Source organism: Macrosteles quadrilineatus, unplaced genomic scaffold (assembly GCF_028750875.1).
Source record: "Macrosteles quadrilineatus isolate MER2022 unplaced genomic scaffold, UCM_ALF_1.0 Scaffold_3__2_contigs__length_128488019, whole genome shotgun sequence".
In the NCBI taxonomy this organism is placed as follows: domain Eukaryota; kingdom Metazoa; phylum Arthropoda; class Insecta; order Hemiptera; family Cicadellidae; genus Macrosteles; species Macrosteles quadrilineatus.
In genome coordinates, this window is record NW_026542596.1 from 125,293,442 (window position 1) to 125,317,426 (window position 23,985).

Below are 23,985 nucleotides of genomic sequence, written 5' to 3' on the forward strand. Positions count from 1 at the left end.
TACCATTGGGTAAAACATGCTAGATAATCTGACGAAAATAAGTGTAATTATTTTTTCTATATGTTTAATGGAGGTTCCTTTGGTCAAGCTGTAGAGTGCAAGACACCTCACAGTTTGTGGATACTCTTTCGTAACATCCCTGTAGTATCCAGGGAGTATCCAGGGAGCGGAGACTATCCGGCACGTGCGACGCCCCTCATGTTGGCGCGATATCCGACATTCGATACTTCCACTGGAGATATCCGCTCCTATCTACTTCCTTTTCACCCCCTCCCCCCTCTACTATCTATAACCCCTTCAAACCATTTTGTCCTCTTCACACGCTTTGCAAATTAGCATAATGATTTCAAACCAATCGGTATGTTATGCTTTTAGACGCTCTGGATATTTTATGTTTGATTTCAAGAAGCAGGACTTCTAGTTTACGTTCTTAGTCTTCGCAGTAGGGTTTGTATGACAATAAAACATCGTCAATTGACCCAACCAATCGTCTCATAAATTTCTTTCCTTAAAAAATTTAAGTAGTGCATTGCGATTTTTGGCACTGCCCAGATTGAGTGAGAAACCCCATACATCTTGTTCATGTTTCCTCCTACCTGAAGACGATATCGAAAAGTCGTGAAACTCGCCAGTGATGGAAAATTCGAGTTTAGGAAAGATGGGGACAAGGAAAGTTAGGGACACGGAAAGTTAGGGCCAAATAGGGGTTCGACCGGGGGGGGGGAGGGAGAGATTAGCTGAACTAGACTCTGAAACTACTCTTTTAGAACGAATCGTTCTCCTGTTTCAGTTCACAGAGAGCTACAGTAAAGGGGGTTGACTTCAAAATCATAATTTGAATATTTCCAAACAGTAAACCAGCCATTTTTAACAGTTAATGTTAAAAGTCAGTCAAGTACTGATTGATCCAGGCCTAATCACCTAGGTTTGCTAGATTCTTTTTTACGCATTTTGGGTAAGTTAAATATATATTACAGAAAATATAAACGCATTCTATGCAACAATATTACTGAATATAATGTAATGACACATTTTTAAGATATGCTGACGTAATTAGTTTAAAATTCAAATATTTTTGTTTGCACATTGCGTCGGATCATGGTGTGTTACTTTCATGTCTGATGGACATTTTATCTCTGAATTTCTGATCCGCTGTCATTTTGTCGGAAACGCTTAAGAAGACAATATTTTATGCGGCCTACTCTGAGATAATTACAGGACTGGTCAAGATCGAATATTTTGACATATATTTTAAAGGAAAATTTAGTGATTATTTTTAAGTTGTTCAAATCGGTTTACAAGGCTTTGTAAAAATAAAGCGAAATATGTTACATTATATTACCCGATAGTTAAAGATTTTCTGGCCAAGGGATCCTTGGCTGGATGGCTGGATCCGCTTATATTACTCTTTTTTCTTATATTCACTAAATTGGTGAAAATGGCCCAATGTATTTTTTGAAATATAATTACGTACGTTCGTTACAATTGCTTACAAGGCATTTTATATTTTGTTTTTTTTATAAAAGGCTTGCTGCTACGGGGAAGATATTGAGGGGTGTTTTTTTTTCAAAATGTTAATAGCTTAGTATGAAATAAACTAAATTGCCAAATTTGATTAAAATATATCCATAAACAAGCAAACTACAACAGTTTATTTGTTCTCCATAAGAATAACACATGAATTTAAATTTACAATTTTTTAAATTATCTCCGTAACCGTTAGACATACAACAACGCTTCAATATAAAAAATTATTTCTTTAGCGAAATCCTTCCGCTGCATATTGAGATATATATTTATTCTATTTATTTGTCTATAATATTACAGACACACAGACAAACAGACATAGCTCGTATTAGAGTATAGGATTGAAGATGCATCAGCTGTTAGAGTTGTTGTTATTTACTCGTATATTTTGTTTGTTTACTTTTTTCCAGAGTTAATATTTTATTCTCATAATAGGCTAGGTGTTTACAATTACAATAAAGTTTTACTAGTTTTGATTCTGCTACACAGTTTTATTTTTATACAATATATTTTCATTTAAAATAAGCAATAAGTACGATTGAGAGTTGCCAGTATAATTTTAATGGTTAACGTGTGTAAGTGTTTTTTACTAAATTATTAGAATAATAAAACTAAATCTACAACTTTATAACAAATAATATCTACTTCAAAATCAGGTAACCCCAAAAGCTCTCACTTTTATGTATATGCTCGTCGCCGTATGGCTTATAACAACACCACCAACGTTATAATCTTCTTTGGCATAGTTATATTTATTTTACAATAAAATAACTTATAACTTAAAGATACAGGTGTAAGTTTGTAGGAAGAACACATTTCTAAACAGATCGGCATTTGTTTTCAGACGAAATATTATATCGTCACATTGTAGGTAAGTGACGTTTGCAGTAAAGAATTGAAGAAAACGTGTCCAATATCATACAAATCAGTGTTTTGGATAATTTTGTATATAAATATTTCAATCAGTATACACTGACGACGAAGGAATAAATTAGGCCTAAATTACCGCCACTTTTAAGAATTCAGAAAAAAATAGTTTTATCATAGAGTTCCTCTTTTGCGATTGCCACGTAAAACCAAAACAATATTTAGGTTGGAAATTGGAGGTCAATCACACTTTCGCAACTACACAAAAGTTAACTGACCCGAGTGACCTGATACCCCATCAACTGGCCTGTTTGAAAGGAAAATCTAAGAAATTGCAAATGAAGTCGATTCGGAGAAACGTGCGAGGGGATTAACGGGACATCGCTGAATTCTGTTCACTCATATTTCCTTTACCTTTCCAAGTACTGAATGTTTATGGGTTGGCTTAGATTAAACAATAGGTGGAATACATTGTACCAGATGCCTACGACCACATTTTACAACAGGTATTTCTTTAATCTTTCTCCATAATAGCTAGTCACGGGTTGTTCCTGAATTATATTGTATTATTGTTCTAATACAAACGAGAGAAATTCGCCCTTGTTCACGGTCGTATAACATAAATTGGAGGCTATAACATCATCACGAAGTTGAAGCTATTGTTTTGGAAATATTCAAGTGTATTTTTTATTTAAAAAATGTATGCTTGAATAATCATTTACAATTCGAGTTTACTCCGTGATTAGTAAAATAACCCTACAAAAACACTTCAATGTACTAAATCTGTTGTCCCTAAGCTCTACAAAAGTAACCATTTAAACGAGGTGAAAATTTTAAGGGGAGATACAACTAGATATAAATACAACAAGTCGTAGTTACAACTAGACCTAGGTACAATAACAATAGAGAACGAGTCGATTTAAAGAGTCGTTATCAGAGCTTAGTCAGCCTCCGTTTGCCTCGCCCTCGGCTCAAAACCCGATTTGTCCCTAAGTTTCCGTGTCCCTAAGTTTCCTCGTCCCCATCTTTCCGGACACCGAAAATTCTCCTAATAGTCCAAACAATTGTATTATATGGGTATTGTTTCTAACACGTAATACCCAATTGTAAGGAATCGTCTGTTGTTGGTTGGGTAACTTTTTCCGATAAGACCAGTTGTTAAGATGTTGAGTCTTGATCCTTGAAAGTTTTAAACCCTCTTCCTTAGACCTATCACAGTGTGAATTGTGATTATCTTTTTTAAAGCCAACATAGATAAAACATTCTTCCTCCCATCTCATTGGCGTATCAGATACTGCATTATCTCGCGTGATGCCACCCCATGTCACACCCTAAATGAATTTTTAAGCGTTTGCATATTTCATCTCTTCATATGTAATCTCGTTAACTGAATAAGAGTAAATAATTTGATGCTTTGGAGTTATATTTACGTTTAAAGTGTAATTTTGGGAAAATATGTCATTTTATGTCAGATTTTGGTTTTTTAAGCGAACAAGATCTGCTGGCTGACTATTGTCTGTGCTGATGCCAATTTTAAGCAGGTGCCTTAAATAATCCCCTCGTTAAAATCACTATCTCGTCCTAGTCGTTAGTAAAATAACAGTGAGTCCAAACTATCAGAACACGCGTCAAACAATAGATGTCTGGCATATTAATGTGACTTGTAATCAGCGAAGACATCGTCGACATGTATCGTTAGGAAAGAGATGCGCAGTGATACCTTTATCTCCATAGTTCCTTAAAAATACACGTTTCAAAGCCCTGCGTAAAATTAGCAAACAATATTTTAGTGCCTACGGTAGCTAAAGGGTAGTAGTTACCGTAGCACTCCTGCCGGAAGCACATTTTCCTATCACGGTCCCCAGTGCTTACGCAACACCTCCCAAGAGATTAACGAAATGGATAATTTTGAGAATCAGTACATTTTAAGGGCCAGTGAATTCAGTTATGGGCAATGGGAACTTTGCATGAGTTTGGTGCTTCAAAAATCAGTTTGTTGACTTTTTGACCACGTTATTAGAAAATTTTATATGGTTTCACCATAGAAATCCGCCATAATACACCATGTGAGCATTACGCATGGTCCGGCAGTCCGTGGACATTTACCGGAAGCGGCTACTGTTATTCATCCCGGTTTGTTTAAGTGGCCACTTCCGTTTTGTGTCGCCAAGTACTCTTGTCATTTCAATTTCACACTTTAGTAACATACATGTACTGAAAGTAAGTTTTCATTAAGCATCTCATTGAAAAAAATCAAGATTTGTTACTATTCTACATTATTTTCCATGGTGTTCCATGTGTACCATACGAACTGTGACTTAGATAATTTTACACTAAGCAGGAGTAACCCACGTAATAAACTAACTTTTTCCTTTTCGCCTAGCACCTCTGACATATGCAGCGCTCCGAAATGAAATCAAATGCTTTCTTCTGAGGTGAACAAAGCTGCGTAGTATTTCCTTACAGTTAATAACCAACCAACAAAAAATCATAAAAACAACGAGCAACAAAAGTAAACCAAATAAGTTTGATGCAATTGTACAAACATCTGATGTATGACCATTCGATAATGGATAAAATCACGACAAAATCACGCTTTTACTCTCTTGTCTTATGGTAATATTCTGCACCTTGTCACGTCACTCGGGATCGGTTGTCTAGGGATGTTTAATTTATTTGGATTTTTTATTCTACAATTTAATGGTTTATTATAAACTTTTGCCCTGTGATGAGAAACACACAGCATGAATTATCCAAAGAGAGTATAGCACCTCTTTCGCACAAAAAAATAAAGTAAGGATTCCAAAATTTACGGCTGAACCGTCGGAGATTGACATAATCCTAAAAAAATAAAATAGTCAATCTTTTATAGTTAGTCAAATAAGTCGGTCTACCACAACAATGCAATTTATAAACTGGTCGGAATTATAATATTATCAGCTGTGTGGCGAGGCGACGCGACGTTGCCGCTGTTATCAATGTTGCGTGGCTTATCAGTTATCGCGCCACATTGCCCACTCTGCGATATTGTATTCTGATTTGTCTCTTGTCCGTCTCTTTGTCCTTATCTTATTGCGTCAGTTTAGTTTCCCTTCGTCCTGCCTGGCTATTGATAAGGAATCAATTCAACTGATAGCATTGTACTGAACTTTTCTATATAACAGTTTTTTAAGTGATTAACCTACAGGGTGAGTTTTAATTGTCCCCCCCCCCAATTTTTTTCTACATTTTTTCAAATATCAATCCCAGACCACTTCCAAACATTGTTGGGTAGTAAGGACTTCATTTTGACAAGGTAGTCATTTCCGGCCGCCATCTTGGATCCGCCATATTGGATGCAAAATTTTTTTTCAAATGTAAAGGTGGGGTTGTGACCCATTATTTCGAACTAAATTTTTACCCTGATTACAATGCCGCAAACCGTTTTTAAAAATCTTGATTCATTCTAAAGTTATGAGGGCTTTTTAAAACTTTATTTTTAGCCCATTTTAACGTTATGCATTTACAAACTAAGACCATAATCTCAAAATAGTGCTAGATAAAGATAAGTATACACTACCAGTAATTGTCGATCTATTTTCACTTGGTTATGACTGATGTATTTTTTTCGGCCGCCATCTTGGATCCGCCATTTTGAAATGTGATAAATTATTTTAAATATGAAGGGGGTATTGTGACCCATCATTTCGAACTACTTTTTTAATCTGAACTTAAATCCGTGATCCGTTTTTCATTTTCATTTTTTGATTTTGAAATATTGACATTTTTAACAAAGAAAATGCAATATTTCATAAATAAAACTTGATAACAAAAAATAGATTGCGGCATTGAGTTTAGCTTAAAAAAGTAGTTCAAAATGATGGGTCACAACACCCCCTTCATATTTAAAATAATTTATCACATTTCAAAATGGTGGATCCAAGATGGCGGCCGAAAAAAATACATCAGTCATAACCAAGTGAAAATAGGTCGACAATTACTGGAAGTGTATACTTATCTTTATCTAGCACTATTTTGAGATTATGGTCTTAGTTTGTAAATGCATAATGTTAAAATGGGCTAAAAATAAAGTTTTAAAAAGCCCTCATAACTTTAGAATGAATCAAGATTTTTAAAAACGGTTTGCGGCATTGTAATCAGGGTAAAAATTTAGTTCGAAATAATGGGTCACAACCCCACCTTTACATTTAAAAAAAAAATTTTGCATCCAATATGGCGGATCCAAGATGGCGGCCGGAAATGACTACCTTGTCAAAATTAAGTACTTACTATCCAACAATGTTTGGAAGTGGTCTGGGATTGATATTTGAAAAAATGTAGAAAAAAGTTGGGGGGGGGGACAATTAAAACTCACCCTGTATATTATATCTAGTTATTAAAATATCTTTGATAATTTCGATTAGAATTTATTTAGGGAGTTCGTTGATGTTATATTGTAATTATTTCCAAATTATTATTAATTTACCTTTATGACTCCTTTCTGTTTTGCTACTGAATGTATACTACTGTAGTAGTGCTGGCGCAATCGCCAACAATGAATTGCGGCATTGGTGCATTGTGTGAGAGCTAATTATTACTCTATTGTACAGTATTTGGCAATACCCTACGTATAGTGCAATGAACATCACATATAATAGACCACCAAAATAGGTAAATGGTATATTCTCTGTGATAACATACATTACAATCTCGTCGCTTTTCACAGCTAGCCTAGTTAATCCTAGCATTCACTAGAAACCTAATACATAACCTTCGATTTTTGTACAAAACACTCCTTTACGTTATGCTTCAACCTCATCATTACCATGTGACCATAGATTGGTATACACAGATCACATAACTCAGATTTTTCACCATTGTAACCTATTAACAAGCAGTTTACCACAGTATTGGGTGTTTTACCAACACACACCCCTTTACCCATCGACATTAACCCTAACATCAGTTGGGGGTACATGTTCTACCACCATCCTAGAGTATTGACTTGTCTTCAAAACGTCACGTACTCTACAGGGTGTTTTACGATGAGCTTTTACCCATCGTTATCAGCCGGACCATCTATTGGTAATACGGGCCAATCATTCTAATCCTAGCTTATCGGCTGGTCATGGAGTACGTATACTCAGGGTGTTTTACCCAAACTTTCCCCTACGGCTTTACCCATCGTTATCAGCCTGACCATCGATTGGTAATACGGGCCAATCATTCTAATCCTAGCTTATCGGCTGGTCATGGAGTACGTACACTCGGGGTGTTTTACCCAAACTCTCCCCTACGCTTTACCCATCGTTATCAGCCTGACCATCGATTGGTAATACGGGCCAATCATTCTAATCCTAGCTTATCAGCTGGTCATGGAGTACGTACACTCGGGGTGTTTTACCCAAACTCTCCCCTACGCTTTACCCATCGTTATCAGCCTGACCATCGATTGGTAATACGGGCCAATCATTCTAATCCTAGCTTATCGGCTGGTCATGGAGTACGTACACTCGGGGTGTTTTACCCAAACTCTCCCCTACGCTTTACCCATCGTTATCAGCCTGACCATCGATTGGTAATACGGGCCAATCATTCTAATCCTAGCTTATCGGCTGGTCATGGAGTACGTACACTCGGGGTGTTTTACCCAAACTCTCCCCTACGCTTTACCCATCGTTATCAGCCTGACCATCGATTGGCAATACGGGCCAATCATTCTAATCCTAGCTTATCGGCTGGTCATGGAGTACACGTACACTCGGGGTGTTTTACCCAAACTCTCCCCTATGTTGCTTTACCCATCGTTATCAGCCTGACCATCGATTGGTACCATTAGTCTCTGCACTGTGCATTAGCCTAGCGTGTGACATGCTGTTATCTGTATGTCGTGTGTCCGGCTAATCGATATGATGGCTAGCTGGAAATGAATAGTTGGCTGTGTCTGTTTGTCAGTTGCAGATCCTTTAAATTAAAGCCACTGCAGTGTGAATCTTCACTGATCCAAAATTTGCAATCTGCGAATCCCATTGTGTACCTAGGGAGTTACTTAAATGTTCGCTTCCGCTTGTACGAATATTCTTCCCAAAATCAACCGTATCGATTTCCTATTTCACCAGGTTCTCTGTTCGCTACGTTTCACGAAAGAGCTTACAACTTCTATAATTTGTTTTGACAAGAATATTGTTGGAGTGCATTCCAGTGTGTATTCTGCCTCTGTGCTAATGTTTATACACCTGCCAGATGTAACTTACTGTACTGCACAGCTGTTCGGAGTAGTGCTGCCAACCTTGTGGATCGTGGACTGTCCTCCCACACAAAGCAAAGCAAAAATATCCACAACCTTAACAGTTTTTAAACGAGCCTACTCTTGCAAATAGAAATACGTAAATACTGCTTTCTACGAAAGTATATTCGTAATGTAATATTGTTATTTCAATTGATGATCAAATGAGTTTTGATTGAAGTCGCGAATTTACTTTGTTACTTGTAGAACACTAACTCAGATACAAAATTATTAAATATACTTAAAATTTGATGAAAGAATTAAGATCTCAAATATTAGTTTTATCGATAATTAATTAATAGGATGGTATGTAAAAAAATTTAAGCCAGGAAATTATTATTTTTAAAATATATTTTAAATTCTACCACGGTTCATTTATTTTTTAATGCACAGCAAAAACGTACAGAGTTCTGAGAACTAACGGTATAGGGTAGGTGAACGTCAGCGGTCAGCTGTAGTGCCAGTGTAGGAAAAATTAAAAATTTATTTTACTAAAATATTGATTTTTATCCAGTACGGATCATAAGTTTTCTCTACATCCTCATCCTTACAAGAGCGCTATGCTCAGATTAACTTCTACCCGTATCCCTCGACCATTTTCACCCTGCACCTCCAAGGAAGGTCCGTGTACCCTGTAGCTCGTGCCACCCGGGCCCGGATATCCGCGAGAGCTTCGCTCACTTCCGGAACACAGGACATCCCTAGTCCAGGTGGGCGTGGGATGCGCATGCGCCGGATCATATCATATCCTGGCGATCGTGATTTCTCATGTCCGAGGTTTCCACTCATGTTCCCACGTGAAGGTTGAAATTCCTGTGAGGTATTGGTATTTTGCGAAACATTTTTATTTCTGTGGAAATTGTCTCTTTTCTCCCCGGAGAAACAACATCCTACCGAGGATGGGTTTGATACGCGACTCACGGAATTAAAGAGTGCAGTGTCTTGTTGGTTTGTCAGCGACCACAGAATTAAAATTTTAATTCTGTGGTCGTTGTTTGTTGTGCTTATGCCGGAGCAAAAATCGCCTTTGAAGATGTTACTGCAGACTTGAAACGTCGGATAGTTATCATCCTCTTGTCTCGAGAACAACACACCCCACACATGCAGGGTATAATTTAATTTATAGCAAAGAAAATATATAGGCTAAGTATGTAGGACACAACTCAAATTGTACAAACCCAAGATGATTAATAAATTATATTCAGGACTAGAAAGTTTATAAACGTTTCTTTGGGCTTTGGGTCAGTTATGTTTTGCGTTAAACCATATCAACCATATCAACGAAGCTTGGAATGCAAGCAATAAACACCGAAATAGCATTGAAAATTTGTGCAAACTTACTTAGTTCCCATGAAACCTTCAATTCACTGCATACATCTGTTCAAGATAAGATTCCTTTATATTTTTATTGCATTCATGTTTCTGCGTTGTAACCCTACACCACCTAAACATAAGCTATTATTTGACTAATATTTCTCTTGTTAGTAAATTTTGATAATAGCCCCATAAAACAGGCTCGAAATAGTGACTTGTGGTTTAAAGTGGTGCGGTCGGCCAAGTTGATGGCACTCAGACGTTTGTGTTAAGAGCTGTAAAACTCAAAAATAAACTGCTAAATATAAAATATCAGTCGTCATCTGGACTGAAAACTATTAGGGTTCAACGTACAACTTATCCTTTGTTGGAGAGTTGAATAAAGAAACGCACTCAATGTAAAAAGCTCAAATAACATTCACCAAAACGAAATGCTCAATAAAGAAGTGCGGTAATATACTTTGACCTCTAAGTTCCAATAAACATAGTTGTTGTAACCAAAATACTCCAATAAGAGTCCCTTCCCAACGCATTATGGCAGCGTTATTGTTACAATCCCTAATTATCAATAAACCCTGTGTAGTGTTTTACCAAGCGGCTACTATAAACGATGTACAAGAGCATATCCATAAGTAACAAGAAACTCCGATGTTTAACAATACCACTATTTAGCAGCTCTGTACAATGTTGAATAGCAGTACTGTTGTTTCAACCACAAAATACAGTGAAGTGTATTCCCAAGACGCCACTTTGGTGTTTCTGTTCAGCACTATAGGTAATAATTGACCTAGTGTTGTTATAGCACACCTGCACACGTACAATTCAACAGAGCAGCCCCATTGCTTTAACCACCAAGTAACAACAAACTCAGTGTAGGATTCAAGATGCCCACTATAAGCACCCCTGTTCAATGTACTAGGGTAGCAGGGCTTCCCGCGTTTCTATTGCTTCCTCACTAGTTTTTACCACTTTCAAACAACCAATCGATGTCCAGGCTACCGACGCTTGGTCATTTGATGGAACTATTGCATAAGGTCCTTAAATGTAAATGGGTTTTGTAAAAAACTTTCTAACCATAGTCTGAACAAACCAAGTAGCTGTGTAAGTGTTAACATTTGAAGGGATAAAATATACCACGCTAGTAAATATTTGATTTCAATTATGCAATCCTATACGCTTCACCAAGCAATAATTGATAGGTGTTAAAGCTACATGTGAACTAAAATGACAAAAATATAAAAACCTGCAAAATTAGACATACATAACTACATTAAATAAATGTAAAAAAATGTATCCTCGTTACTTATAAATAATTCTACCTCGTGTTTTTTCCGGTTTCATGTCAACACAGTGAAAACAAAAACAAAAAATTCAGAAAAAAATAACACTAGGCACACATTGATTAAAAAACATACTTACCTGGCCAAGTAAGTTTTTTTGTCAAGGTGTGCCTAGTGTGATTTTTGTTTTCTTTGCATGGTGTGTTGCAAGCTTAGGCTAAGCATTTTGATGTATTGACTTTTCCTTGTACATATTATGCTTTCAGGAAATAACTCATTCTTTTTCTCAACAATCATAAAACTATTTGCGCAAAGTTGTACAATACTGTATTCGGGTGATGCAATCAGTTGGTTTGCAGCGTATTTGTGTAGGAATCGCATATTGACTTTACAATTAGAAATTTGTAATTGATTTTGATTTAGCCAAGCTTTAGTAATACCAGTAATACTTGCTCTAGGAAATGGAAAGAAGAACAAATTCAATTCTTTGCTTGATTCGTCCCTGCAGATGGTTTGGAGAAACAGTGTTTCTTTCCGAAAGACTAGTTCGAGTTCGAGACAGACTGTAGTCCATTACAAGGTTGTTGGTGTATCAGTTCAATAAATCTGTTTATCAGTTTGATTTACAATAACACAACTCGCTATCTCATTGTGATACGAGGCCCGGATAAAGGTTGTTAACATGGCAATTATAAATAACAAATCTTTACTGGACGCTTTCTTATTAAAATGTAACTTTGTCTTCAATGTTTAGGGTTAATGTAAACTGATAATTCCTTTTATTTACATTTATATATATTCTAATTAATGTGTGCTATTTTTCAAGCATACATCATTTGTTGTACGTTTGAAAAATTTAGTTAATTTTACAATACAGTACGGTTTCTGTCTGTACTGCCATGATGGTCGTTACATTACGTAGGAACAGGTCTACTCATCACCTACTGTATTTTCCACTGCGTGACCATTTAAATAACATTAATTTCTACCATAATTATTGGGTAGTAGTGAATATATGGAGAACTGTTCTAGCATACGTAAATATTTCCACACTATAAAACAGAATCCATTATTGTTTGCTAAAAGTTAAATACATTCAGAAATTCTGTAAATGTACACTAACAAAGTTCTTTGCAATTTCTCTTCCGTCTAAATGTAATTATTACAAAATGAAAATATTTTTAAATGTATAATCAAAAATCGTTACTCGAAGGCTGTGACCATATTTATATCTACTCGTAGGGACAATACTACATTTATTTTATGTAAGTGCTTACTGCAACATATTATAATGTGTCAATAGATTTTGGTCAAGATGACACTTTTGTTGAACAAGAGTTATTAGTGTTCTAGTTATAAGGATTTCAAAATAAAAATAAAAAAAAAAAACTAAATACCCGTCCCTGTCCAGTTACGTACGGACGTTCAATCTCGTGTTGGAGTTCCCGCCAATTTGGTGACGTTTCCCGCGTTTCCGCAGCGCTAGATACTGATTGATAACAGATAGCAGTGATAACGCTATGACCGGATGGCGTGTTCTGCGTTCACTTCGCCACCTGTTGTTGATGTTAGAGCTTCATTTCCTACATACAAACCCAACAACCCCACCCCCCCTCTAACACTCTCTCTCTCCCACTTTACCCTTAATTAATAGCTCTTCGTTCCATCCGTGTTTTAATTGTGTTTTGTTGTTTTCCAAGTGGAGGGTTTTATCGCCAGGTAATAAATTTCGATATTTATTGTTCGATATTCATTTGTCTTATTGTACGTTATTTTTTCTTGTTTAAGATTCACTTATCTTAGGTAGATTTTTCTCCCGTTTCTAGGTAGTGTTTCTAACATGATTTTCAACATAGGTATCCCTCCTTATACCAAGTCTTTTCAATGTATCCGATTTTTTCGCAGTGTCTGTTTTACATGTAGGCGTGTTAAATTCACTTTCAATTACAAATGAATTGTGTACCTTCACCAATGTTTTGCACCAATTTTCTTTAAACGTCTGAACAAACTGTCATACTAGTTAACGCGTCAAATGACTCCCAGGAGCGGAGCCTTGTCAGGGTATAATCAAACGGTTGTTTCACAGTGTAATGAATTGGTGGGCAAGTTTTGGCGGGTGTCGGTGGCGGGTAGTTTTAGCGGTACAATGCGCATGGCTGGTTTTGTAGACAGGTGGCTCGGTGCCCCCTGTACCCGCATATGCTGTGTGCTGTACTGACCACCGCACGCGCATACACGCACACACATGCGCTGTTAACCATACACTAACACCATGGTGGGAGGTGGGAGGATGCAAGAGAAACGTCTACGTTTTAAAGTGCTGTCACATTACAGTACCTTTGATTTTTATCTATTAGAAAATTTTCTGGAAACTAACTAAGGAGAATAAAATTTAAAGTTGGACATTCAAAAGCTTCCAGCCATTACCATCTGGGTCGTCATAAGCCACTTGGCCAGAAAATAATACAAATAACCAAGAATATTGCAATATTTTATTTGAGGTATAGTTTATTTGAAAACTGGTATAACTTGCTGTAATTTGATTAATAAGGCATTGTTTATCATTACGTTCCTGGTGATCCTTACATCGTTGTTGGGTGATCCTTGATTGTGTCTTTCTCTTTGACAGTTCGATCATAATTATCAGGATTGATAATGGTCCTGACTAAATAAATCAGCTGACATCAACAATGGTCTTATTTCTCATCTCATTCTACATTCATCTTCAACTATTACTCTTTACTACAGAGAAGTATATTACTTCTATGTGACTGTGCCTTTACTCATTTCCATTTTATCTTGGTAAATTAATAAATAAATACATGAATGACGATTTATCCATTGTTACACTGTTTGTCATTTTTCCGCACGGCGATGACTGTCCATTTAATCGATCAATATTCTCTATAGTCTTATCACTCGCAGATATGTTTTATTGTCTCTTTGTGACAAAGGTTGGCCAGACTGGGCGGCGCTAACTCGCTGTGGAGCTGGGACAGATGTGACCAGGGAGGCCGCCCCCCGCACACATGGTGTCTGCGCGTGTGTCGTTCACGCGCGTGCGTACGTCGCTGCACGCGTTTGTACGTTTCCCGTCACGTGACTGTTCTGATTAAACCGCGCATTGTTGTGCGGGATTTATTGCGATCTATGTGTGTGACGTCGATGCGGGGTTCCAATATCTTCGTGGGAGTTCAATTGTTTAAATGTGATTAAATCGATTTGTCATTTAGATCGCGTGTATATTTTTCTTCAGCAACAAAATTATGTCAATAGCAGCATTGGATTAAAACACTTTTTATTGAAGACTACCTAACTTGATGGTCTAGCAGTAAAACATGTTTGATAATGAGAATAGCAAAATTTGTTACCCTCATCGTGTTTCATGCTACCTCAACCGTGCCTATCTAGTGAACTCCACAATTTATTATCCAATGTCAAAAATTTAAATTTATTTTAGGCTGTTCCTGTATAATCGATTTCAGTGTGTAAACACGAAACGATGATAGTGTAAAATGATTCGCCATGAACGTTCGTGAGCTTCCAACTTGTCGCTTTGATGACATACATCAGCGTTTTGAATTTCACGTGTTCATGTGGTAAATTATATGTAGACAGCTTGTGTCATGTGTGTGGTTTGTGTACTCAGAAAGATAGTATCTCAATTGTGAATGAAATCCCCATTTCCTGAATCCTGATGTCAATGCTGCCTGACCTCTTTCTGGCTACAGAAAAGCAGTTTGTCAGATTTCTACTCTGATCCTATCGTCAAAAGGTTAGAATCTCGGAGATGCGATTTCAGACTCCCCTCCTTCGGATTCTCACACTTCTAGACATAGAGATGTGCATTTTCAGACATCTCACCACCAAAGGTACATTCTGCCTGAAGTGATGGTGTCCTGAGATAGTTGGATAGTTCTCACCTCGCCACGGTCGTATAGGTGACAAGACTGGAGCCAACAGTTTATTTCCAACCTCCGGACCTCCCCTGGCAACACGCCGAAGCCGGTCTATTTCCACCGGGCGACACAACTCACAATGTCCCCCGAAATAATTGTGCCTCTGCGCTGAGCGCTCGCTTCCCATATACGGCGCAGAGCACTCCGCTCTCCCGGCTTTATTATTATCATCTCCGGCATTAATTTGCTGCACGCGGCTCCTTGGGTTACTCTAAATCACAGCACGGTGCCAACACGCTGTAGCTCATTTGTAAGGTTGGTCCAAATTTGTAAAGGTCGGATGGTTGGCAGCGCTTGGACGCAATACCAAACATCGTTTATCGCTGTAGTTAGTCTCGTCAGCTAATCGCCTTAAATTAATGTTGGGCTTAAGTTCTTTGAGGTTTTCAGATCGAAACAGATTTCGTGTCACTGTGTGGAGCTAGTAGGTGAGAACTCAGAAGTATTCACGTCTGCTAATGGGAAATTATCAAATCAATTAAGAGGATGGATTTAGAAATATTCCGTATGTGATTGGGATTGGGCCATAGGGGATGAAAGCTAAATAAAGATTGTAAGTCAATAAATACTTTGCATCTAATAAAGATCAGGTCATGTGGACCAAGATATTTTATACACATCAAAACAAGTTTTCTAAAGGGAACTGAAGATAAAATAAGTAACTTCTTCTACACGGCGATGATACATGCCATCGGTTTTTTGGACGACTACTTAATTTGGCAGTTTTTTTTTTAATAAGGCAAAGGTAACTACAGTATCAAGTCATCAAGCCAGGTGTTGAATTAACAGCAACACAATTAGGCAATTAGTTATTGCTCATACCAATTCGGTTACTCACCATTGCAGTAGTTTTGCAGTTAGTATAAATGTGTAACTGAGATTATATGGACCTCTAAAATGTAGGTTATAGTATTATAGTAGTTGTAATTGCCGTTGTAGAAGCGTTGAGGTAGAATTCAATTATGTGAAACATCGCGAAACAAAATGCGCAATAATCTGTTTTGTAATAAACCTTGAAACATGATGAATCTTGATTAACCTGTAATATTCAAATGACTCACAAAAAATAAACCAACTAATTTATCAAATAAGTTTCCTGAAGAATACACTGCGAAACCTGTTCATCGTTACATTGTTTATTAAGCAAAAAGAATGTCTACTGTGCAAAAGTAACGCTTACTATAGTTTTTGTCTTTTGCGGACGTAAACAAACAAAACAATTGTTTTTGTTTCATCTACCGTGCAACAACCAAAACTGTACAATGTAAATTTTAACTTTAAATTGAAGGCTTTACCTAAAAAAAATGCTATGAGTTTTTAAATGTTCCTAACTGTAATAAAGAAATACTAAATGTCTGTTTTAATTAGAAAAATAATAATTAGTCTTTGTAGTGTAGCGAAAAGTAACTTTAAAATACGATTGAAAGTGGGTCTATATTCTCGACAAACACATGGTCTCAAATATGTAATGACTCACTTTCTACTCTTGTTATGAAATATACTATTTTGGGAGTGCCTACACATGGTAGTAACGTACTCAGAAAACAAACGTAGTGTTTGAATTACGTATGGTTGGTTCTCGCTAGGTTGATCGTTTTTGAAAACTAGTAGTAGACTTTGTATTGAAATATAACTCCTTGTGATTATTTTGTTCCTTAAAACAATAAACATTTTATTGTTGCAGGTTTCCAATTCCCTGGAATAAGGACAACCTACCCCACTGTATTGCAGAGCCAGTACGGGTGAGTACAACGTACCACTACTGGGGCAAATAGTTCTACGTACACAGGATTAACTCCAAAGCATTGCAAATACTTTGTTCAAACAAGTTGAATTGTTTCAAAAATTACAAATTTCAAAACCACAAATGAAGTAAACAATTCAGTAAATAAAAAAAATCATAATTTAAGTGTACACTTAACCGCGATTTCGTGCATGCCCAATCCATCTGTTGTGAAGACGATTATTGAAGTATACTCTGTTATGTAGCGAACGCCGGCCGGACAATTGGGTGACTAGCTGCTGGGTATCTACAGGGACTTGAGGGTATCTACCTTTCGAAGGAAACAGTGTTAGTGTCGTGTGTGTGTTTGTTTTGCAGTTTGCGCGCAGAGTGCACGTTTGCTGTGAATCTATCGGTATTGGTTGGGTTTGGTTGTTCTTACATATCTGTATAGAGGAACTCACTTCGCGGGAGCCCTCGTCCTGTCTGCCACTTACCAACATACACAAAACAAAACACACTATGAATGTTAACTACTACAACACCAGTAGTAATATATGTCGATACTTTACATGCTCACATGTTGTGTACAAGGTTTCTAATTGGTAGAAATTATTCATAGGTTGAAAAGAAAAAGAATTGTTCAACAGTCTTCCTTATCTCTTGTAGTTTCATATTTAAACTAATAGTTTATCACATTATGGTATCAAAAAGCTATCTAAAGGTAAAAACTATTGTATTTGTAATTAAAGCTTCTCCAAAATACGAAATGATGGCAACATGAGTATTTACGCACATCTAAGAACATATTCTCACTGTAACACGCTATTTAGTACTCAATATATTCAAGCAGAGGTATTAATTCATTTCTTAAAAAAGAAGGAACGTGTTAGGTTTTTAAAATGTATGCTTTTTTAATCTCAATTACTTTACTATCGTGGGTTATTCAAATAACAATGTATTTGGTGTTTTTTACGCAACCAAAAATACAAGTACTGTACCATAACACTGTTTTACGACAAAACGAGCTCATATTATTGCATCCTTGTATTGTTTATTTCATTGCCAATCAGCTGATTGTGCATTGTTGCATAGTTATCAATTTGAGGTTTAGTTTTATTGAGAATTTATTTTGAAAAAGTATTAACTTGGCGTTTTCGGAAGCTATACTTTGGGCAAAAAACCCTTTACGTCTTATTTTTACTGGAAATTATCAATAACACAATCCCTCATAGATAACTGTAAGGATGCATAGAATCCTTTCAACCGCCAATAAAGTAAAGAAAACATAACATAACATCACATCATATGATGTGGGTTTTTAAATAAAAAGCATCTCACGGTTGTTGTAATTATTTCAAATCTTCTCACGGACCCCACATTTCAAAATTAACATTGAGCAGAGGGATTGATCTATTCTCTTTAATCTTCGCTTGAAACATTAACTATATATCACTAAATAAATTACAATTAACATTAAAACAACATTAACATTACATTAAACGATTTAAATTAGTCTTGCTTGTAGAACAAAAACTCTATTTTTTGTACCAGTTTCTTCTTAAAATTACTTGATTACTCTGTCCAAAATATCTTTATTTAAAGTAAGTATAGATTTGCTTGATTGATCTCGTTTTACGTAGTAAGGTTTTTGTTGTTTTTAATATAGTTTACATTAATGGTGTCAACGACTGCAGAATTTCAATTATTAAGTGATTTAAATATACTTATGCTTTTAAGCTTGTCAATGATAGAATTCTAGTGAGGTTCAAAGTTTTTTAAATCTATAATTATTCTCTCTTAATTAAGTTGCGTAGTTCACCCTTAAGTTGGACAGTAATGGTTTCCATATAATGCCTCTTAATTAAGCCTAATTCATTGCTAATTACACAAAATTTTCCCTAATTTAGAAACTTGTTTACATTCACCGTTCCAGTATAACCCCAATACAGTTGACAAAATTGCGATTAGAGAAAAACAAACTAACAAAACATGGAATATTTAAAACATAGTAGACCTGCAGGAGTAACAAATTGTTTATTTTATCTACATGTAGATATTACGCCTTTGCCTTGATTTAAAATGTGATATGGCCTGAAACTGTACTTAGTAAGATTGCTCTTTCTTTTTACTTTAAATACCGGAAAAGTAGGCCTACAAGTTTTTACAAGTTTTTGTTTTTGAGATGTCCTCCTCCCTTTTGATTTTAGGTAGGACATGTTTTGCTATCCTTATAAAAATGATTTTCCCAAATTCACCTGACGTAATTATGTCGCTTGCCACACAACAGGGATGTTAAACAATAAACGCACTCTGAGGGTGAGTTACCCTCCCAATATACCGGACCCCTACAGCACGTCTAGTACCCCCTCCCCCCCTCTGCTCACCCCTAGTACGTGCTTTGTTCACCCTTAATAAACTCGCGACTACCACTATGATTTATTAAATGGCAGCTGTCGTTATATTCACTGCCAGATATTGCTTGCCGATAGCCTATGGGGTCGTAGCATAGTTGGTCCACTATTTGACGAACAATCATCGGTGTTTATTCTAGAAAAAAATTCGTGATAACTTAACAATGTTTGCAAATAAAGGTTTTGGCATTCTTATCTCGGTTTACGTGGCAAAATATTTCTTTAGTACTTCGTAGTATGCTGTATTTCCTTTAATGCTAGACCAACGTATTAGAACTTAATTTCATTCATTTGGTAAATACAAGTTAGGTGATTCCAGATTTTTCCTTTTCCAATAATTTCTCCAAGTATAGGATAATCTCAACCACACAAAATGTGAGACTATTCTTAAGACCAAGAGCTTAAATGTCTTGTAAAAACATTTTAATAAAGACCAAGAGCGTAAATGTCTTGTAAAAACCTTGTACTAAAGAACAAGAGCGTAAATGTCTTGTAAAAACCTTTTACTTAGGACCAAGAGGATAAATGTCTTGTAAAAACCTTTTACTTAAGACTAAACGGGTAAATGTCTTGTAAAAACCTTTTACTAAAGAACAAGAGCGTAAATGTCTTGTAAAAACCTTTTACTAAAGACCAAGAGTGTAGAGTATTCTCAAGCATATCATGTTAATAATCTAACAAATAACAGATTCTATTGTTTCCAACCAATAGATTCAAGACGTGTTTAATTGCCGTGACTTTGGTATTGATTTACTTCTGATGCCGTCACGACAATGATAAAGCACATCTGTACAGTTATCACTTATATTGTCTTTCCTTCGATTATTTATCACTGGAAATATGGGGTTCATCGGTAACGACTTTTTTTATTTTAGTAGTTTTGAAACTAAATCTATTTACTTAAGTGTAACCGAACCTTAATACTATTTTTTACATATCTATTAAATAAAACGTGAAGGTGGTAAGCCAAACCAAATATCATGGAATAGGCATATTTGTCTTGCGCATTGTCAATTAATTTATAGTGCAATATTTATACTTAATGATTGAAAGAAAACAGTTTTCCTGTGGAATATTGAAATCGAATAGCGATTTAAAGTGGAATACCGGTCATATCTAATTGTGCATCAAGAGCAATCAGGTCATATAAGAAATGATACACTGATGCTTTCTTAATACTCATCATCTCAATATTTACTTCTTAGTACATGTTGAATAATAGTTAATGTATTTGAAATCTAAACTATACGTAGATGAGCTAACAATTTTCATACTAAATTTGTATCTGTAAATACTCTCTAAGGTTGATTTTTTCAACATGTTAACAACCTCTGTACCTCAACAACAGTCTGATAAAAACTATCACAAGTAGACCTATATTTCACATACACAAACTACACTTTACACTACAAACAAGGGATAGTGGTGGACGGGGGCGGGTGGCCGCCCTGCGATGGTTTGGTGTGGTTTGCCGACAGCTTGTAGGCTTAGATTCTAATTATTTCGTGGATTAATCAAAAGTGTGAATCACAGTAGATATCGAGACAGAGACCCTGTCTCCGGACTTAACCATCTGTAATGCACATTCTGTTCTTTTATTGTTATTTTATTCATATTGTTTCCTTTTTGTGGCGTTCCTTATAATTTGTTAGTTGTGGATTTTCTTATACGACTGTTTGTTTTAGTGGATTTTTAGTGACTTCAGATATTTGGCTTGGGGTTAACCATTTCGTTTAGTGACGGCGTTCTTGGGCGATTTGTGTAACAACTTAAGGTAAAGTTCGTTTTCGCTTAGATGAAGCACAGTTTTCATTGAACTTGCAACAATTTTGATCAAGCACAAGTGTGATTTTCCATTACGATAGAAAATTTGATCTTGATATAAAATAAAAGAAACAATGTTCTTACTACCTTAAGGAGTATGAATCAACCTCACTATTATACGTTTAGTCGTATACTTAAACCACAAGTTATTACACGACCCGTCGGATTGAAATTTATATTCAACAATATCAATACCTTCAGAGAATAACTTTTTCCTAGTCATTAACGAAAGGAAAATGGAACATTAACATTTCCCACTGCTTAAACCCTTTTACAAACTACCACTTGAAAATACCACCTTTTAAACGTGTTCAAACAGTCCAGATTTTAAATTGAACCATAAGCATTACTATGAAGCCAGATTCAATATTTTCCGACTAGTCACTATTGTCTATTGCCACTGCAGGCTGTGGTCTACATAATTTCAAATCATGTAGTTTAATATGATACTAAAAGCCCGAATCCTTCATCTAGGGATTTTATCAAACTAAACGACCGAACAAGGCAACGAAGCATCTTGCGGAGCTGAGCAGTTGTAAACAAAACTTGCAGACGCGCCAAAATGTGCATATTTTGGCGCGGTGGACTGGCCCGGGAAGCGGGAGTCATTTCGACACAAGACACAATCTGGTCCAAAGCTAAACTTCCCGTTTATTTTCATACTTGCCAACTTTGTTGAGACTAGAAACTTTGTCATGTTCGTTTAGTTTACGAGCAAAATTCAAATGTTTACGTGTAGTCAGTATGAAGTTGTAGAGGTTAAAACACTTTTTGTTACGCCCCTGAATTAATTTTCTGTGTAAATTCAAGCTGAGCTTCAAGTTGGATTTTGTACAACTTCAATTTTAATCGTAGATATCAATATTTTGCTTAAAATGTAATATCATTGTTGGTGGACGCGAAGAAGTTAAGGCTTCTGTCCTTGAGGAATATGCTCAATACTACCTGGCCTTGATTTGGGAGTTCTATACCCATCTAAAGCTGCAGACCCTCCTATTTTGAAAAAAATAATAAACGAATATATTGTCTATTAGACGGAGACGAACCCTGTATTGCAGAACTACCTCCACTGAAATCCATTCTAAACCAATCCTGTAGTTTACATACTTGAAGTTCAAACTCTCCTAGAGTGAATGGATGTGTGTTACTATAATTTGTAAAGGGGTTGACAAAGTGTTTACTTTCTCTACGTACCTGATAGTCTGGGCGTCAGCTATGGGGACCTGGAAATTTGGGTGGACAAAGGTTTTTTGACTGATTCTGACTCAGTTTTTTGCGCTGATTACGAATATGCCGGGTGCCACCTTGGCACCCTTGGGCAAACGCCGCCATATTGGAAAAATGGCGGCCAAAACTGGTTTTTCGATAAATACTCGAAAACGGTTAGTTTTAGAGATATTTATGTGGAGACATAAAATGTAGAGCGTAAAAAACTACACAGAAATGATATCTACACTTTTTTTGGTAAACCTCACGGTTTTAGCACAATTTTGTGAAATTGAAGTTGTTATTAACATAAAGTTGTAATTTAGTGCCAATACCTATGACATATTACATCCATTCTTCAAAAAACTGAATTATATAAGCAATACACATTTGTGCAAGTAACCTTTCTTAAAAATAATTGTTATTAGTGCCTTCAAAGGCCCCCCCCCCCGCCCCCCCCCCCCACATCACACTCGCCCCTAAATAATTACACCGTACATTCTCGTATTCCCCCAATCTTCAGGTACAGTGAGAATCTCCTGGTTTATTTTAAGCAACAATAGCATTTATTGGTGTGATGGTGAAAGAAAAATACAGGTACAGTTACAGATTTAAATTTAAGTAATGTAAATAATGGAGTTATTACATATAACTGAGAAGTCGCTTGAGGTTTTAGCTTGAGTCATAGTCATAAGTAAAGGCAGAGTAGTAAGTAAGTAATTGGCTTAAGCAATTATTTGTAGATAAGAGTGTATCGAAAGTGTCACCTACAGCATGTATAAATCCATCTTTGCGGTCTCTTAAACCCCTTAACATTGGATTTTTACGAGCTGCAACAGCCGCTGATGCTTTAAACCGCCGAGCCTCACTGTACTGTATGTACTATGTACAGGTTACACCAAATTGTGTAGTTCATTGGTCTGTTTCTTCTTATTTAGCAGTAATGATAATATATGATAATAGTATTTCCAAGAGAAGATAACACAATCAAGCTAGGTCCTACGATGTCTGTTATTTTTTTTCAGAATTTTGCCCCCCCCCCCCTGGGATTTATAAAACTCAAACAGCTCTATTGAGTTCCAAACGCGTGATGGGTCTTCTTTATAGTATCTTCACTACCAAGATTTGTGTTTGTGAATAGGTCTTTGTTTTTGGTGCAAAAAGCATTATGACAATCTCTCTGATAACTTGCATCGGCGGCATGTAGATCTCTAATTACCCCATTGATTCTAACTTAAATTTATTAGAAAATTCATCTTGCCTTAACTCGCATTTTTCTAAAACTAATTGCTTTAGAGTGGGAAACATTTTTCTCCACAGTACAGGCAATTTAGTCTAAAATCAAAGCTCTTTACATATGATCTTTTCAAACGCTTGGGTGGTGGAGGAACTACGGACGGGCTAATGTTTAGACTTCACGCTGTATGTGGGTCTTTGATATGTATGAGGAAGAGGAAACACAAGATTTATGAAAATAAACGAGTAACTTTTCACCCAGGTATATGAACAACTCATCTTGTCGTTCAATACTTGCTGATTTAATCGATCGGACTCTTACTTTTTAACTGCCCATTTTTTCCGCAGTTAAAAAGGCAAGAATATTCCC

The 23,985-nt window shown here is 36.3% G+C and overlaps 1 protein-coding gene across 2 annotated transcripts in view; it reads left to right on the forward strand.

Annotated features, from left to right (window-relative positions):
* LOC128989726 (RNA-binding protein 24-B-like) overlaps window positions 1–23,985 on the forward strand; it is a 67,152-nt gene that overhangs the window by 20,739 nt on the left and 22,428 nt on the right. For both annotated transcript variants that reach the window (XM_054411742.1, XM_054411743.1), the window contains exon 3: window positions 16,897–16,954. In XM_054411742.1, coding sequence (XP_054267717.1) covers window positions 16,897–16,954 — 58 coding nt within the window. The remainder of the gene's footprint in view (window positions 1–16,896; window positions 16,955–23,985) is intronic.